Raw genomic sequence first — 18,867 nt, 5'->3', positions numbered from 1 at the left:
AATTCCTGAAACATCTGGGCCCTGCAGCAAGAAACTGGCTGGTCTTCCTTTCGTGAGTAATCTCAGTGAAAAATCTTCCTAAAACTATGAGAACTGCTAAAACCATCGCCATTCCAAAACCTGGGAAAGTGTATTGTGCTCCAGTTAGGAGGTACTCTGTCCACACCGGCCGTGTGGATGTCCAACTCAACATGTCCTGAGCAACATTGCCCTTCCAGACATCCCAAGAGAGGTAGCTTCATCTAGGCTGGTCTGTAAGATCCGATCCAACCCTTGATTTGTTTTCAAAGAAGACATTGAGCTAAATTTGTAGTACTTCTAATTCAGTTTTTGAGTTTCTACCCTTAATTCAGTCAAGCTTGCAATAAGTCAATCCACATAATGACTGATTAAATTAAGCCATTTCTTCAAAGTGTAATATTGGAACCTTCGCTCATCCAAGATGAAGTTTGTGTGAATAAGGTTTAAAATTTGGGGGGGGGGGGTAGGGGTTACAATATAACATGTCAAACCAACTGATCATTCTGCCCACAGTTACATTTTTATTTTTCAAATAATTGTAAACAAATTCTCTGGAAAGTGGCAAGGAAGACCAATAGAGATGACAATGCACTCTATGTGCCCCAAATCATCCACTTGTGTCTTCTGTTGAGTCCTCTTTCATTTATCTGTGGAGGGCAATCAACAAATTTAACAAACTTTTGCACAATGTTTAGTTTGTGCTATATGCAGAATCTGCAGCTCAATGCTAAGTTTGTGCAATCTTCAGATTGCGTGCCGTTAGGTAGACATGCATGCGCAGTGCGTTGCGTTGTGAGTTTCTTCTGCTGGGTATTTCAGGAAACACGACGTGATGTCCATGGATCAAAAAATCATTAGACTCAAATCAGTAATCTTGTCTGGATGGGTTCTAGTTGTTTAGTGTGATTTTGTAAAAAAAAAACATTTTTGTAAAAAAAAATTTCAAGCCATATAAAAAGTTTAGGGTAACGCCATAAATTAAGGTCAGTCGCGTAACCAGGAACAGAACACTTTTTTTTGCCTTACTGCGTCAGATCTAAAAAATTACTTTGAAAGACCTGATGCCTGTCAGCCGATACACCAAAAATTAATTATTGAGTATTGACCCCTTGCACGCATGTGGGATATAGGTTTACATATAAATGCTACAGTGCCTAAAGTGTGCACTTCACTGAACATGCTGAATAACGCACAGTGACATTGCCTACCAGTATGGCGCATCCAAGAGTATTCTAATGATGACGTCAGGTGAATTGGGTCAGTACTTGATATATCAAGGTTTTTTCTGTGTGCAGGATGAAGCCTAAAAACAGTGCTTACTGTAGGACCGAAAGTTTAATAGGTTGCATAATGTACCGGTACTGTTTTTCGGCATGTTCCTTCGCACTTGTTGGACATGCATGTATATATATTTTTTATTTACATATTCTTACTTCTGCAGCCACACCGGACTTTTTTAGATAACTTGACACTTGCAGTTTTTGAGGATTCAGGCTGGTACAAAGTGAATTTTGATTATGGAGAAGAAATCTTATGGGGGAAAAACCAAGGCTGTGAATTTGGCATGCAGCCCGGGTGCCAGAGTCCATTCTTCTGCAATCATAGGTGAGTATATTTTGAAGTTAATGACTAAGACATTTACACAGACATTTCTAGACATTACTAAAATCTACCTTGTAAATGGCTCATCCAATAAGGCCTGATTTCATCTGAAGACTGAGCCTACATGTATACAATTCTCTGAAAATCTTCAAACTCTGGTTCTGATTACAATCATACAGGCGCTTGGATTTTAGGCAGAGTTAGTCCCCAAGTTACTAACTATACCTGCTTTTATGACTATCTGTCATGACGAGGATTACTGCGCTATGATGCAGCCAGTTGCTGATCCAAAGCCTGTATGAATTGCCAGAATGCTCTTACATGTACTACATGTAGTCTTCCCAATTCTCTGAAAATGTACAGAATGCATTTGGACCACTTAGTTGTGTACACACAGGTAACTTTTGTGAGTCACTAATGCATTATAATGGTGTATGTTATGTAAATTTTAGTTGAACATAATGCTATACATGCTTTACAAATTGTTTTTCCTGTTGACTGGCCATAAATTTGTGTAACTAAAAATGATAACAACTTTAAGTGTATACATGTATATGCTGTCAGATTTATTCGGTACATAAAACAAATAAAACAAATATTACTTTTTTTACATAAAAATAAAAAAATATTATTTTGAGATGGTTCAAGCTTTCTGTGATTATTGACAATTGAACAGGCACTCAGATTGAACAGGCACTCAGATTGAACAGGCACTCAGATAACTTTATTACTAAATGATTTGAAGGTAACTTGAATCCATTTGATTTATGTTGATTACAGCTGTTCTGGTTGTCATTATGTTCACGAAGACAAAGCCACATGTTCTATCATCAATGAGGGGGATCAATGCCAGATAATGAAGGCTAGTCAGCAGGTGAGTCAAGCTGTATATATGGACATTATTAAGTTACATGACTACTGTAGACATGCTCCAGATTGATAGTCAACAGAATTATCAAGTACTAATCCAACTTGATGCATAGTAACAACTAAAGCAATGGTGAATGGTAAATTGACTTTAACATAACTGAGAACAGAGTAGAACACATAGAAAGGAAAACAAATTACCTAGATCTGTGTTATAGACCTTTATCATGGTGCAGCTATCTCAAATTTCTCCCTTTGATATCAAAGTTACCAACCCGAGGCTGGAAGAACAAAATATTCTTGTTCCTTATTGCAAGATGATATTAGCATGAATTATTGTTATTCGATACGAGGGACATGACCAAGATGGAGGCAGCATGATAAAAGTCTAAAGAACAAGCAGAATGAGAATAGAGACCTATTCCATAACTCAGACTTCCTAATGATGAAGAGTTGACTGTGTTTAGGCAACAGCAAAACACCGGCTGTTGTAATTACTTTTTTTCTAGTTTTTATTCTTTTCTCTGTGTCATTTGTGTGCATGAGCAAATGCTTACATGTAGTTGCAAAACTTGCATCAGCGTGAAACATTATATGTAGTTAGACTATTTCTTGCCATGGGCAAAAAACATTGAATTAAATTTTCTTTTACTGTGAAAGCATTAAAATTACAGACGGAGTAAAATTGGGTTTAACATTAAAAAAGGACTAACAAGCAGTGAACTTAGAGGAGAATGTACAAATGAATATCTGTAAAAACATAAAAAATTTAAACCAGTTTTCATTTAGAGTTGTGACCATGTAAGGATTTGCACTATTACATGTGCACTAGGAGTTGTCATACATCATCAGAGAGGTCTTTGAAAATGGACAAAATGCTACACAGAGTGTGACGCCATTTGACCTTGATTCAGGTTGTAAGTCTCGATGCCTTCTTAAACTTGTTCATAGAGTTGGGATATTAATACCAATTTGACTTTAACTTTTTTATTGACCTGCTTTCAAACCACATAAAAAGAGCTGCACTGAAAACATATTAACCGTATCTAACCCAGTGGCATGGTTGCTACCATGTACAACACGACATGATCTGCGTTTATCAACTACCCAGCCCAACAAACCCATTGTCATTGAGTTGAACTTCCTTGGAATCTTGGAGCACTCCGGCATTCCAAGAGTTGCCTTTGACTTGATATGCGTGGAGCACATAAACATCATGACTTTTGATGTGGCCTAGAGGCGTGAACTAGCATACTACTGCTTTCCTTCAGTGGAAAACAAATGTTAGTCCAGCCGGACTCTGGCAAGAACAAATTGTTGGATCCTTATTGGCTAAGACTGCCTACTTGGACTGTAATCGGAGCAAGCAATAAGACACCATGGGATGAAGAAGGTTGAATTGGCTTCTCGCTTTGGGGTGCTGTCATCTTAATTCCTTTATGGAATGCTGCATTTCCAGATGCATTTCTGACAGACTCAAGAGTTTTCATGCTATCAACTGCCTCGGCTTACATCTGTATGCAATCTTTCTCCGTTCAGATGACACATTGGGGGGATCCTGTACTGCTAGTCATTTAAGGCTGACTGTGGTGGGTTCTGTGGCCATGCTAGTGGAAAGGCTGGGATTCACAGTACAGAAACCCAACCTACCATTGGATGCCAGTGTCAACAGGACACTTCAGGACGCCACATGTCAGCCCTAGCTTCTTTTTTTGGGAGGGGGTGGGGTCTGGCATACATGTAAGTGGCGCACTAGCCCTACGGCAGCCTCCTGCTGATGGACCCATGGGAGGCTGCTTCCATAACTTTATTTGGTGCTGGGCTCAAATTTTCTTCTAAACTGATTGGTACTTGAGACAAGTACCCCTTTGTTGGAAACAATCATTTGCCAGATGCAGACCCCCTCCTGTCCTGTCAAATCTCTATTCCCTGGAGGAAGAGATACACTTCCTTCTTTCCACTAGTGCTCGTGGCCTCTTGGAACATTGACAAACAATTTAAAACAATGTCATTTAAAAGGGAAGGTACACGTTTGGTAGTTACTCAAAAACAAATACTAACTTGAAAACTGACTTGGTAACGAGCATTGGAGAGCTGTCCATAGTATAAAACATTGTGGGAAACATAGTAACATAGTTTTTGAGAAAGAGGTAATTTCTCACTAAAAAGTCTTTTAGTCCTATCAGAAAGCACACAAATTCGTCGTGTTTTTTCTTGCACCATTTTCTCGCAACTTCAATGACCAATTGAGCCAAAATTTTCACATGCTTGTTATTTTATGCTTATGTTGGGATACACCAAGTGAGAAGACTGGTCTTTGACAATTCTGGAATGCGTACCTTCCCTTCAAGTCATAGAGTTTGTAATTGAAGCCTGTGCCATGTAACTGAGTGGTACCTGTTTTGGGTTTTAATGAGATCCTGAAACCATGTTGGTGTTGTTTACAACTGTTTTTAGCGGTAAACATTTGGGAAAGCTGGGACAACTCTCTCCCAACACTGTGGTGTAACAAGTACCGAAACCAGAATCAAAGCGGATATTGGGTACCCGAACAAAAAATTACCCCAGATTGCACAGCCCTCATCTGATCAAATTTTGTTTGTGTGTAATTTAACAGTGCTCAGTTCCAGGAAATGGGTCTATATCTGTAAATGGTGAAGTATTCCAAGAGAATAGTCGATGTTTTGTCAGCAATTTAGTCATCAAAGAGGTAAATTAAAAATATTTGAACTTTTTCTTTATCAAACTGTTCGAATACAAACGACTGCTGGTGACCACAACAGAAAGCTTTTATTTTTATCAACTTTGTTATCGCCTAGAAGACGATGTTTTACACCAGAAAATGTGTAAACTGTTGAATTCTCTTATAATTCAAATTCTTCTTTCTTAACCCCCAAATTCATTTAAAATTGAACTTGTCAGTTTCGGATGTTGTTTATTGCTTGATATTTAATTGTACATGTAATACTTTGTATTTCTTATATCCAGAGTATCCCATGTGATCTAAGAGGAGCTTGTTATCTTACACGATGTGACAACCAGTCTATATCATATGAGGTTAAAGTAGGTAATGCTGAATGGCAGCCCTGTCCACAGAATACTTCTATAACAGTAAGTTAGTTTTGATACATGTGCCATTGTCAGTGGAATGTTATGCCAAGGTTAAACTGTTGCTCCTTCAACATGTTCAAGGAATTCTTTGCAATTGCTACTTATTTTTTATCTATTCGTTTATTTGTCATGCTTTTTAATTTTTCTATGAAAGCAGAGGCTGCCTGTTGCGATGAGTAAATGAACAAATAAGTTGATATAATTAATGTATCAGGATAAAGAATAAAAATACTGTTTTGTCCATAAATGTTGTCGCAAACACATACTTCATTCTTTTCAAGTCCTGTTGAAATAAAACCACAGGTTACTGGAATGGGATATGAATATTCATACCGAGGTCATGCATGAAAACCCGTGAATATTTTGCAGATAAAAGGAACAGATTTTGTGTATGCTGTGCATGAACTGAAACTATACAAGAATCTGAGATGCTGTTGTCCTGGCAATTTCATGCAGCATCAGCTTAAATCTATATGACACGAGCACTGTTTACGGGCTTAGTATTGAAGCACCTTACATCCAGATTTAAAATATGAACTAACTTTGGTTTGCTAGATGCAGTTGAGTTGACTTGATTGCTTAACACATTGTAAACTTGGCACTTTAACTTGGATAAATTAAGGACTTATCTTTGTTCTCCCATTTTTGTTACGTTTTTTAGAGGAATCCCCTTGGTTTCATTCTTGACTGCCAAGCAAGGACATCCTTACTCTGTTCAAACAACTGGATCTCTTTTGTTCAAATCCTCAGTTTCAATGTGCTCCATACATGTATTACATGCAGCACCTAGCACACTGAGCAACAAGCAGCTCATAGCAAAATTGAAAAAACAAAATTAAAACAACAGATGCTTAGAACTACATGTACGTAGCCCATTGTTTATAACCTTGTGCCAAACCCATGACCCATAACAACATAGAAAAGGGCCCATAGAAAAATTGGATTTTCATTTTTTGTTTTTATTGCTCATATTTTTTCCATATTACCACCTTATCCTGGGTAAATGTACATCATCAGGCCGACTGATGTTCTGGCGGCAAAAGGCTGTTCAATATTATAGTTACCTGGATGACGGAAAATATTCATATACATATCTTTGTCAGTTATTAATGTTTTTCTTGGTCTGTTCAAGGTTCCGGACTATCATCAATGCTTTAAATAACCTTGTGAAAAAAAATGGGAGAGCTTTTATGGATATAACATTGCGTAAATTATATTCTGTTCAGGTTACTAGAAACTAGTAAAGGATGACAGTGGCATGAATCAGTTAAGACATAGAAAGTATTTGGTTGTATTTGTAGATTGTTGGTTATCTTGGTTCAGTTCGCTGTCCATCTGCTGAAGTAATCTGTAGACAGGCAACTTCAATTCTTGATCTAGTTGATACTGTCTGCCAGGACTGCTTGATGACAACACATGCAACAACTTCAATAACAGGTACTCACTCCTACATTTTACATTTATAAATACCTTGGCCGAAATGGCATCACGAGGGTTTGTTTGAACAGATGATATAACACCAGTAAAAAGTGTTATAACATGGGTGTGACATGCGCGCTTGCACCTGTTCTTATAAGACAGTTTCTTCATTCCTATTGGTCGAGGGCATCGGCTGAAACAGTTGTGCAACATCACGCAATACGTGCGACGTGCATAGCATATCCTTATAAGGAGCTGTTTCCCCGAGGGCCTTGCCATTTCATAGCTGGAGGGGTGTTGTGTTGAAAGAAATCATTGAACAATTATCATAATTTACCTTGACTTTGTCTCGTTAAAATTATCAAGAACCAGGCCTCGGCACGGGTTTAAACCACTAGTTGAAAACCTCTTCACCACAAATAAATTGATTCCCTTATTAAATAACACACTCAATATTGATAATGTATAATTTGAAAATGTGAAATTAATTTGTCAATAAGGGAATCAATGTATGGTGAAGAGGTTTTAAACTAGTGGTTTAAAATCGCTGAGGCCTGGTTCTTGATCATTTTACAGATATGAAATCAAGGTAAATTATCAAGAACCAGGCCTCGGCGGGTTTAAACCACTAGTTTAAAACCAATTCAACGCACCATGATTCCCATTGGGATTTATTTTAAACACATATCATGAAGTGGGTTTTCCCGTTATTTTCTCCCGACTCCGATTGAGCCTAAATTTTCACAGGTTTGTTATTTTATATATAAGTTGTGATACACGAAGTGTGGGACTTGGACAACACTGTTTACCGAAAGTGTATAATGGCTTTAACAGCTAATCTCGCGCAATTATTTTAATGTTTTGTTGAAAAACAAGTTTTAATTAATTTTTCTTTTTTTAAATGACTCAAATATAATTATAACACACTATCCTAAACTTCACCAAGCTTCAGAACCCTCAAACTTTCAGGGAACAATTTAGCTTGCTTTTTTAAAATACAAAGTGATGAACAAGGTTATGACGCCAGAAACCCAAGTTGTATAATCCTTATGCAGGGGCGTCACGTAGTCTACCTATGTTTAAATACTTCTGGCTGTGGTATATCATCCGTTTGAACACCCCCACGTGATGTCCTCTCAACCAATAGGAATAGTGAAACTGTCTGAGGTATTTATGAAAAGGCATTCAGTTAATAAACCTTTAAAAAAAAATTTACTTTAACCAACCATCATCAACTTATAGTTTGGTTACGGACTGCAATGGTAAACTTATGGATAAACAGTTTGGATGGTGAATTACCATGATGATTTAATTTTTTTAATTTTTTATGCAGTCGACAGACACATAGAGGCTGTTGCCACCTACTCCTAGGGCTGAAACAGGGTTACCCCTTTTATAGTCCATACGGATGTACATTGTAGGCATGGGTATCATCAATCTGAAGTCTGGCCGGTAGAGCAGAAAGCACTACCTCCACAATTTTATGTAGCAAGTGTCATGACTGGAATTCAAACCCACACTCTGCTGATCAATACCAGAGATTGAATGGGGTGCTCTTAACCGCTCGGCCATGACACGCCACATGGGAAAGGAGATTAGGCCCCATTCTCACTGGACCCTGCATTGATCTCGCCATTCAAGAAAAAAGGATTCTGCCCCACCGCAAGGGCTTTTGAAGAGAAGTGAGCTTAAAGTGGGAACGTGAGGGCGATCAGGATCTGACTGTTGGGTTTTGATCCTCCTCAGGAGCAGGATTTATGCTGCATCTGATCGCCCTTGTGGATTAATGGGTGTTCATCAGGATCTAGTGGGAACGCAAAGGGTGATCAGAACCTCGCAATTTGAGGGAGAACATCGATAGGCCCGAATGGCCCGAAATGGCACAAACAATGTTTTGGTTTGAAAACAAGGATTTGGCGGGTTCCCTCACTAGCAACACAACAGGTGCTATCAATTTCTAAAATTACTAAATCAGTCTTGGCATTACTTGTCTTCTTCACTATTTAAATTGACGATAACAATTAATACAGATTGCTGCATCGTAAATGGTGAATGTACATGTACCTTGGGGAAAATATGGCGCACTGTAATCGTGACCCTTGAGCGTCACTCCTCCTCGCCAAGATGTGAGGAGCGGTGACGTCACTGCCAATATACATCTGCTTCAAAAGTGGGATCAAAGCTGGATCAAGTGCTGGTGTAAATGCGACACTGTATCTTGATGCTGGGTCTTGATTCGCCTTTTTGGATCTAGTGTAAACGCGGTGTTTGTAAATCGTTTATGTGACGGCACAGGATTAATTGAAACTATTATACAGAATGTAACAAAAATTAAGCTTTGTCAATACCAATGTTCCTTTAAAGGGAAAAACTGTATTGTATAAATATTTCCAATTAATGTTTTATTTAATTAATTTACAAGAGAGCACACAGGACTTATTGCAAAAGGTGAGTATCAGTGTTCTGTTCAATCCCATTGTTGTTGACATTGAATTGATCACAGTAAATAGAATGAGTTTTTCAGAATTGTTATCATCTTTACATCATATGCTGAAGTACATGTGTGTTTCTGTTAAATTGGAGAGCACATTTTAACATACCAATTAATGAATGTCATTCAAAAAGAATTCATGTCTGGAACCTGTGCTTAATGTAATGTGAATTAACCTAGGAATGTCCTAAATGCACAAAACATAATTTCTTCATTTTGATAACTTTGAATGTATAGTTCAAGTTGTGTTGTTCTCGTCATTGTGTCTATATGCAAAAAATATTATGTTCACTAAATAGCACTGTCGTTACGCATCAGTTTGAATATGTAAAAACAGACTAAGCCCACACTTGCATTTGGTCAATATGTCAAAGTGTGTGTCTGACTTAAAAAGTCTGAATGTACACAAAGCAAGTACACACTGAGATACACGTGCATTTTTGTACAAGAGGCGAGGTATTCTGGGCACTGTTTAAAGACAGTGGACACTATTGGTAATTGTCAAAGACCAGTCTTCTCACTTGGTGTATCTCAACATATGCATAAAATAGCAAACCTGTGAAAATTTGAGCTCAATTGGTCGTCGAAGTTGCAAGATAATGGAAGAAAAAACACCCTTGTCACACAAAGTTGTGTGTGTTGAGATGGTTGATTTTGAGACATCAAGTTCTAAACTTGAGGTCTTGAAATCAAATTCGTGGAAAATTACTTCTTTCTCGAAAACTACTTCACTTCAGAGAGAGCCGTTTCTCACAATGTTTTATACTACCAACCTCTCCCATTACTTGTTACCAATTAAGGTTTTATGATGATTAATTATTTTGAGTAATTACCAATAGTGTCCACTGCCTTTAAGGCATTGTTCATGGCACTGCTTACTTCATGTACATGTATATTAAAAAAATACTCAATATTAACTTAGCATTTTTGCATCTATTGAAGGCAAAGTATACCTTTGTATTTTTGAACCATTTGGTTGTTTTAATCCTTTATAAATGTAGATATGCACTGAACAACTACCCTGTAAAAATTTGATTTTAAAAAGTGATACAGTTTTGGGGATATTGCCAACAATCTTGGGTGGTTATTGTCATGTGGGAAGAATAATATGTAATTGAAATGTACAATTGAGAAATGTTTCATGCTGAAAGATTTCTCAGTTTGAAATGATTTTGAATCCCTCTTATAAAGGCAGTGGACACTATTGGTAATTACTCAAAATAATTGTTAGCATAAAACCTTTCTTGGTGACGAGTAATGGGGAGAGTTTGATGGTATGAAACATTGAGAGAAACAGCTCCCTCTGAAGTGCCATAGTTTCCGAGAAAGAAGTAATTTTCCACGAGTTTGATTTCAAGACCTCAAGTGTAGAAATCAACCATCTAAACGCACAGAACTGTGCCAAGGGTGTTTTTTCTTTCATTATTCGTGGAAAATTACTTCGTTCTCGAAAACTGTGGCTTTTCAGAGGGAGCCATTTCTCACAATGTTTTATACTATCAATCTCTCCCCATTACTCGTATCATAGTGTCCACTGCCTCTCAAACCACATTCCTTTGAAGACAACTGTTTCTCAAAATGTTCAGTGGTTGTTGTTCTTCTTACCAAGTAAGTTTTTATGGTCAATACAAAAGTATACCCTCCATTTAAAACAGTTTTCAGGCTACCACTGGTCATAATAGTTTTTCACTTTTACCTTTCTCATTCATGTTACAAGCATTGTTTACTGATATGAACAAGTCACATCAATGAGTTAATAACCTATTTGTTTCCTTAGAATAAAGTCTTTTAAGACTTTAATTAAAGTCCTTTTAATTTTTAATGGTACGTATAAAACTTTGTATCCAATACTGTAAAATATTCCTTGCAGAATCTTTTTCAAGTTGCAACAACTCTACAGCAATAATTGAAGACAATCTTTGTATAAGTTTGGAGTTTGAGGCGGTAGACACTTCCATTTTGGCAGCAGGGAATGAACTGCTAGCATTCAGTCAGGCTTTGATCAGGACAATATGTGACACCACCAGTATACACAAGTAAGTCTTTATTATGGTATTGTACATGTATGTCAATTGTACTTGACACTTTACAACCCAAGTATAAAAGCATATTAATTTATAACAATGGGATAAGACCCCTTTGTTAAATCTACAAAATAGACCTAATCATGACTATTAAGGTCTGATAGGGGTAGTTGTTGAACGTTAAAAGATGCAAGGTGGTCACCAGAGAATGTCATGTCCGGAGCTCTACTGCTACTGAGACATTACAATCATGTTTTGATGACACTGATTGGAATGTGTTCAGAGACTCTGCGGGGTCTTTGGAGGAGATGGTGGATGGAGTATCCGAGTATACATTAATAGTGCTGTAATATCTGAGTATACATTAATAGTGCTGTCAAAACGTTCATTGACTGGTGTGAGTGCCATCATTTAGTGCTTAACGTCAAGGAAACCAAGGAAATGATCTTTGACTTCCGTTGCTTAGCTGCAGTCGTTGAACCCCTGGTCATTCATAATCATCCTATTGAGCAGGTTTCAGAGTACAAGTATTTAGGCACAGCTATTGACAGTAAACTCAATTGGTACACTGATTCACAATTACTTTCTAGTAAAGCTAACCAAAGGTTGCACTTCTTGAGAAAACTAAAACAGTGCCATGTTGACATGATGATTTTAAATCTTTTTTACCAGTCACTGATTCAAAGTATTCTCACTTTTTGTTTGATCTGTAATTTTATTAATCTGTCTAAACAAAATGTTAAGAAACTGGAGAGACCAAGGAAAATCACTCCGCGTTTAATTGGTACTGGTCTGGATTCAATTGGTTCACTGTACAGAAAAAAGACTCATGCTTTAAGTACACAAAATAATGCAAGTTATCTCTCATCCACTTAACAGTTGTTTTACATTCAATAGGTCAGGTATTTGTCTTTCTGTTCCTAGGACTTCACTATGCCACACCAGACGACCATTTGTTCTTAATGTTATTCACATGTTCAACAACAATGCTAGCAGGGTTACTAAGGGTTGTTAGCACTTTTTACCATGGTCTTGTAATAATGTATTATTTGCACTGTTGGAATGGATTGGTCAGGGCAGCGTTAGCTGGTCACGGGTGGCTACACAGGGGTAGAAATGCTGGGTGTTTTTCCCAGCCTGTTGTTGTCTTGATGTCTTATGTGACCGGATGGCAGTGTTTTGGCTGGTGCATTTTTTTAGTGTGCGGGTCTTTTGTTGCTTTGTATTTTTAACTTATAACAGCAGTGCGCACTATTGGTAATTACTCAAAATAATTATCATCGTAAAACCTTTCTTGATTATGAGTAATGGGGAGAGGTTGATAGTAAAAAACAATGTGAGAAACAGCTCCCTCTGAAGTGACGTAGTTTTTCAAGAAAGAAGTAATTTTCATAAAATTTGATTTCAAGACCTCAAGTATAGAATTTGAGGTCTCCAAATCAAGCATCAGAAAGCACATAACTTGGTGTGACAAGGGTGTTTTTTCTTTCATTAATATCTCGCAACTTTGACGACCGATTGAGCTCAGATTTTCACAGGTTTGTTATTTTATACATATGTTGAGATACACCAACTGTGAAGACTAGTCTTTGACAACTACCAATAGTGTCCACCACTGTCTTTAACTTATTTTGTAATTTATATAGTTTTGATATTAATTGTGTATACTTGTATTTGGCCAGTGGATGTCAAGTTTCTATGCTTTTTTGAATGTGGACAATAAAATCAATCTAATCTAATCTAATCTAATCTAGATACTTTTGAACCTTTCCTTTTTTACATATGCCCAATGAAGCTGAGCAGATATATTGTACATGTATGTGTTGCTTATTTCTGGATAATATAGATGATGTGTGGATACATGTAATACGTAATTCTTGCTGTTTTCCATTTTGTTTACATGTAGAAGTCGTATATGCCAACTTGATGTTACTGAAGGCAGAGATTTCAACACGATTAATGTGACCTTTTACATAACTCAAGAATTTCAAGAGGGCAATGGTAAGCAAGAGATGGATTGGGCATGTGATGTTTACATTTTGTGTGGGTGCATTTAACCTCTATGGATGCGGTTTGAATCCCACCTCAGACCTACATATAGACCGATCCGAAGCGCACCAGGCACACAAGTGTTTAGCACTGCGCGCCATTGCTGGGGTGTACAAAATGTACATGTGCCCAGTTTTGTGCACAAAGACATGAGGAAATCGTGTTCCTTTTTACTCTTTATGGAAATTAAATGCTTTCCTCAACGAATAACACAATTTCCTTTACAGGACATCATGATATACGAATGTAGATCACTGACCACAAATACTTGCACCGAAATATTTGCTGAATCATCTTGAAAGAGGTGCTTGAGTTAAGAGGCGAGTTAAGGGTCAAAGAGGTAGAAACTGCATAAAAGTCGCTAAAATGCATTTCATCGGCAAGGTATTTTGTCAGAATTCCAGTATTTTACTTTCTGCTTAATTTTAAAAACTTATCAAGAATTTAGTACGTTGTTGTATCAACAAGCCATATCAAGGAAGTTTCATAGATTATCAAGGAAGACTTTCAATTCCCATAAAAAGTGAAAAGGAAAACGATTTGCACAAAACTAGGCACAAAGACACCCCAGCAGTGGCGCGCAGTGCATGGTGGCGATCAGCACTTGTGCGCCGAGATTGGTCTACATGTATATAAGCCTTGTATGTATGGATTAAGGTTTTTAAGGCCCTGCCTCATGTGGGTTTCCCTATACATGTACAAGTATGTTGCTGTCCACAGATTACATGGGTTGTTCTAAAATCCCCTTCATCTGTCCCATAATCGAAGCATGTCCCAATTCCGAATTTATAAAACACCGCTTTACAACGGAGTAAGAATTAATTTATAGCCTGCGTGTTTAAAGAGCAGGGCGGCCATCCAGTACAGTCAGTGGTGTAGCAAAATGTCAGAATTTGTTGTTAAAAATTGTGTGCCAGTCTGTGTAGACTTTTTTGTCCATAGGGCCCAAAATAAAAACAATGGAAATAGGTCTGCCTGATCATCATGTGGTGTATTTGACATGGGTTTACAGACAATAAATACACACACTGTGCAAAGGAGCTGCCATTACAGGAAAACTGTTTCATTTACTAAACCTGGGAATGCAGGTCATGACCATTTGTCATTATACAATTATTGCACGCTGTGACGGGGTCCACGGCGTTTTGTACACCCGAGGGGGGAAATGGCACCCGAGGCGTAGACATTGGGGTTGAGGGGGTTTTAGTACAACCCAGGTTACAGTGCTGAGTTGGCATGGGGGTTAATAATAACAAATTCTTATATAGCGCATTTCACAATAAACCGTATCAATGCGCTTTACATTAGTCCCCTGGTCATTGGGCCAATAAACATCCCTTTAATCTTTCTCAGCTCCCATTTAGGGAGTATACAGCCCCGAGCTGCCGTGGCGCTCCGAAAGCTTTTCATTCACAATATCAACCTCTACCCACGCAGGTACCCATTTATACCCCTGGGTGAAGAGAAGCAATTATAGTAAAGTATCTTGCTCAAGGACACAAGTGTCACGACCGAGATTCAAACCCACACTCCGGTGAATTAGCACCAGAACTTGAATTCGATGCTCTTAACCACTCGGCCGCGACACTCTAGAGGGGGGTTTTAGTACATCCCAGGTTACAGTGTAGTTTATGAAATCTCTGTCCTTCCTCTAAAATGAAAATATGCCCAGCACCTAAGAATTCTTACCAAGTAGCCATCTTGCCAGAAACCCATGACACCTGGATACCTTTTAACCTTTCTCAAACACATTTCACATGGTCTAATTTTGTTCCTTCTTTTTCTCAACCCATGATTGATGCATTAACCGCGGTTGTTATATTTTGTTGAAGGTTTCTTTAGTTGTGTTGCAAATTTTACACCACTGATTTCCACTGACTCCAGTTTTGCTTTACTAGTAGGGATTTCTCCCTCGCCCGCCGCCATTGCAACTGCAGCCACGAGCACATGTGTGCGAGTGCTTGCAGAACGTTGCGATTGACATCACAGCGAGAGTTTATAGGTCAACTAACAACCAATGAGAACGGGTTGTTAGTAAACATTAGCATAATGAGCTCCGCCCTAAATTTGGGCAGTTACAAAACCATCAAGGCGCTACTTGGGAAGTACCCATGTACCGTAAGTGTACCGTACACAGATGGTACATGTACATGTACAGTACGTACATGTATGTGTACATACGCTGTACACGTATTATATGCACTGTGTTATGTATGGGGGTGCGCTGGCGGAATTCAGTAGTGATGGTGACTGGGATTTTGCAGATCGTGACTGGCTGTAGCGCCTTGATCAAGGCTACCCAGGTTAAAGTGCCGAGTAGACATGGGGGTCGAGGGGTTTTTAGTACAACCCAGGTTACAGTGCTAAGTAGGCATGGGGGTTGAGGGGGTTTTAAACCCAGGTTACAGTGCTGATTGGACATGGGGGTTGAGGGGGTTTTAAGTACAACCCAGGTTACAGTGCTGAGTAGACATGGGGGTTGAGGGGGTTTTAGTACAACCCAGGTTACAGTGCTGAGTGGACATGGGGGTTGAGGGGGTTTTAAGACAGCCCAGGTTACAGTGCTGAGTAGGCATGGGGGTTGAGGGGGTTTTAGTACAACCCAGGTTAAAGTGCTGAGTAGACATGGGGGTCGAGGGGTTTTTAGTACAACCAAGGTTACAGTGCTAAGTAGGCATGGGGGTTGAGGTTTTTTTTGTACAAACCAGGTTACAGTGCTGAGTAGACATGGGGGTTGAGGGGGTTTTAGTACAACCCAGGTTACAGTGCTGAGTAGGCATGGGGGTTGAGGGGGGTTTTAATACAACCCAGGTTACAGTGCTGAGTAGACATGGGGGTTGAGGGGGTTTTAAGTACAACCCAGGTTACAGTGCCGAGTAGACATTGGGGTTAAGGGGGTTTTAGTACAACCCAGGTTACAGTGCTGAGTAGACATGGGGGTTGAGGGGGTTTTCGGACAACCCAGGTTACAGTGCTGACTAGACATGGGGGTTGAGGGGGTTTTAGGACAACCCAGGTTACAGTGCTGACTAGACATGGGGGTTGAGGGGGTTTTAGGACAACCCAGGTTACAGTGCTGAGAAGACATGGGGGTTGAGGGGGTTTTAGGACAACCCAGGTTACAGTGCTGACTAGACATGGGGGTTGAGGGGGTTTTAGGACAACCCAGGTTACAGTGCTGACTAGACATGGGGGTTGAGGGGGTTTTAAGACAACCCAGGTTACAGTGCTGAGAAGGCATGGGGGTTGAGGGGGTTTTAGTACAACCCAGGTTACAGTGCTGAGTAGACATGGGGGTTGAGGGGGTTTTAGTACAACCCAGGTTACAGTGCCGATTAGACATGGGGGTTGAGGGGGTTTTAGTACAACCCAGGTTACAGTGCTGAGTAGGAACGGGGGTTGAGGGGGTTTTAGTACAACCCAGATTACAGTGCTGAGTAGGAACGGGGGTTGAGGGGGTTTTAGTACAACCCAGGTTACAGTGCTGAGTAGATATGGCGGTTGAGGGGGTTTTAGTACAACCCAGGTTACAGTGCTGAGTAGACATGGCGGTTGAGGGGGTTTTAGTACAACCCAGGTTACAGTGCTGAGTAGACATGGCGGTTGAGGGGGTTTAAGTACAACCCAGGTTACAGTGCTGAGTAGATATGGCGGTTGAGGGGGTTTTAGTACAACCCAGGTTACAGTGCTGAGTAGACATGGCGGTTGAGGGGGTTTTAGTACAACCCAGGTTACAGTGCCGAGTAGACATGGCGGTTGAGGGGGTTTTAGTACAACCCAGGTTACAGTGCTGAGTAGGAACGGGGGTTGAGGGGGTTTTAGTACAACCCAGATTACAGTGCTGAGTAGGAACGGGGGTTGAGGGGGTTTTAGTACAACCCAGGTTACAGTGCTGAGTAGATATGGCGGTTGAGGGGGTTTTAGTACAACCCAGGTTACAGTGCTGAGTAGACATGGCGGTTGAGGGGGTTTTAGTACAACCCAGGTTACAGTGCTGAGTAGACATGGCAGTTGAGGGGGTTTTAGTACATGTACAACATAAGCCCTTTTCACACTACAGGTATTTCCCGGGAAATGTTAGTCGATCTGTTCACACTACAAAAAAATTCCCGGGAAATAACATTTTCCCGGGAAATAATTTGCCCAGTTAAGGGGTAGGGTTAAAGGAGTTAACCCCGGGGAAAAACGTTTTTTTCCCGGGAAAAGCAGCTAGTGAGAACGAAAGCGGGTCTAACTTACCCCACCTTTTGCTTCCACTGTGTTGAGACGTCATTAATCTCGAAAGGTCACAGACGTCAAAAATAATTCGCGTGGTAACAATAGCCCTTTTTTGTTTTCTCCTTCTGAAAGTGTTTACGTTTAGGTACGAAAATAAAAGTGAATAACATCTGTAATTTACAAATAAATATATGAATTTAAAAAATCACTACATGAATGGAATAGGAATAGAATAAATAGTTGGCGTGAACAAGCTTCCTTCTCGTACACACGCCATGTGTGTATGGTGTTTCGTATTTTTACATGTACTTGGCCGTTGGTGGACTTGTGTTGTCCAGAGTCAGATTTGAGTTCATCGATCGACATTGCTGTCTACAACCTGACAGTAAATATTTTAGCTCAATTTGTTGCTCAATTTCTTACGATGGGTAGAAGTGACCGATGGAGTGATGATGACATTTTGAAACTAGTTGCATTTTGGGCCGACGATGCAGTCCAAAAACAGCTAGATGGGCATAGGCCTACAAGACACGGGAAAGTTTTCTCAAAATTGGCTGACTGCCTGCGTGGTGCTGGGTATGAACGGACCCCTGCCCATTGCAAAAAAACTGAAAACCTTGGGTAAAAAAGACTTTAGGTCTGTAGGATACTAGTTTTGTTTTTCAAGGCCTAAATATTTTCTATTGCATAAGTGTTCTCTTGCAAACATTTCTTTTTAGAAGAAACATACATTTAAAAGTCGTTATGAAGCCATGAACAAAATGCTGGCCAATATAGGGTTAAAGCCTATTCAGTGTTCTTTCTTTGCACGATGGGAAAACAGCACTGTTGATGTTGGAAGGGAAGAATGCTTCTTTTGCCTTCTACTTCTATTGTCAGATTGTGCAAAATCGACCATGCGGTATATTTTTCTATAAAAACCTTTAATTACCTTGGCCCTAACATCATGGACATTAGTATGCAATCCTTCGAAAATGCCATTCAGAAAATTTCTAGGCCTTACCCCAGGGTTGATTCCCTTAACCCTGCCCCTGAGCAGGGTGAATTATTTCCTGGGAAAACATC

At 39.4% G+C, this 18,867-nt stretch overlaps 1 protein-coding gene across 2 annotated transcripts in view; it reads left to right on the top strand.

The window, feature by feature from the left end:
• Positions 1 to 18,867, top strand: part of LOC139944656 (ciliated left-right organizer metallopeptidase-like) — a 51,092-nt gene that overhangs the window by 28,803 nt on the left and 3,422 nt on the right. For both annotated transcript variants that reach the window (XM_071941733.1, XM_071941724.1), the window contains exons 10-16: positions 1,463 to 1,626; positions 2,404 to 2,497; positions 5,108 to 5,200; positions 5,479 to 5,601; positions 6,903 to 7,038; positions 11,382 to 11,547; positions 13,442 to 13,536. In XM_071941733.1, coding sequence (XP_071797834.1) covers positions 1,463 to 1,626; positions 2,404 to 2,497; positions 5,108 to 5,200; positions 5,479 to 5,601; positions 6,903 to 7,038; positions 11,382 to 11,547; positions 13,442 to 13,536 — 871 coding nt within the window. The remainder of the gene's footprint in view (positions 1 to 1,462; positions 1,627 to 2,403; positions 2,498 to 5,107; positions 5,201 to 5,478; positions 5,602 to 6,902; positions 7,039 to 11,381; positions 11,548 to 13,441; positions 13,537 to 18,867) is intronic.

This window comes from Asterias amurensis, chromosome 1, assembly GCF_032118995.1.
Source record: "Asterias amurensis chromosome 1, ASM3211899v1".
Taxonomy (NCBI): domain Eukaryota; kingdom Metazoa; phylum Echinodermata; class Asteroidea; order Forcipulatida; family Asteriidae; genus Asterias; species Asterias amurensis.
The sequence above is the reverse complement of the archived record's forward strand: the minus strand, read 5'-3'. Positions and strand labels throughout refer to the sequence as shown.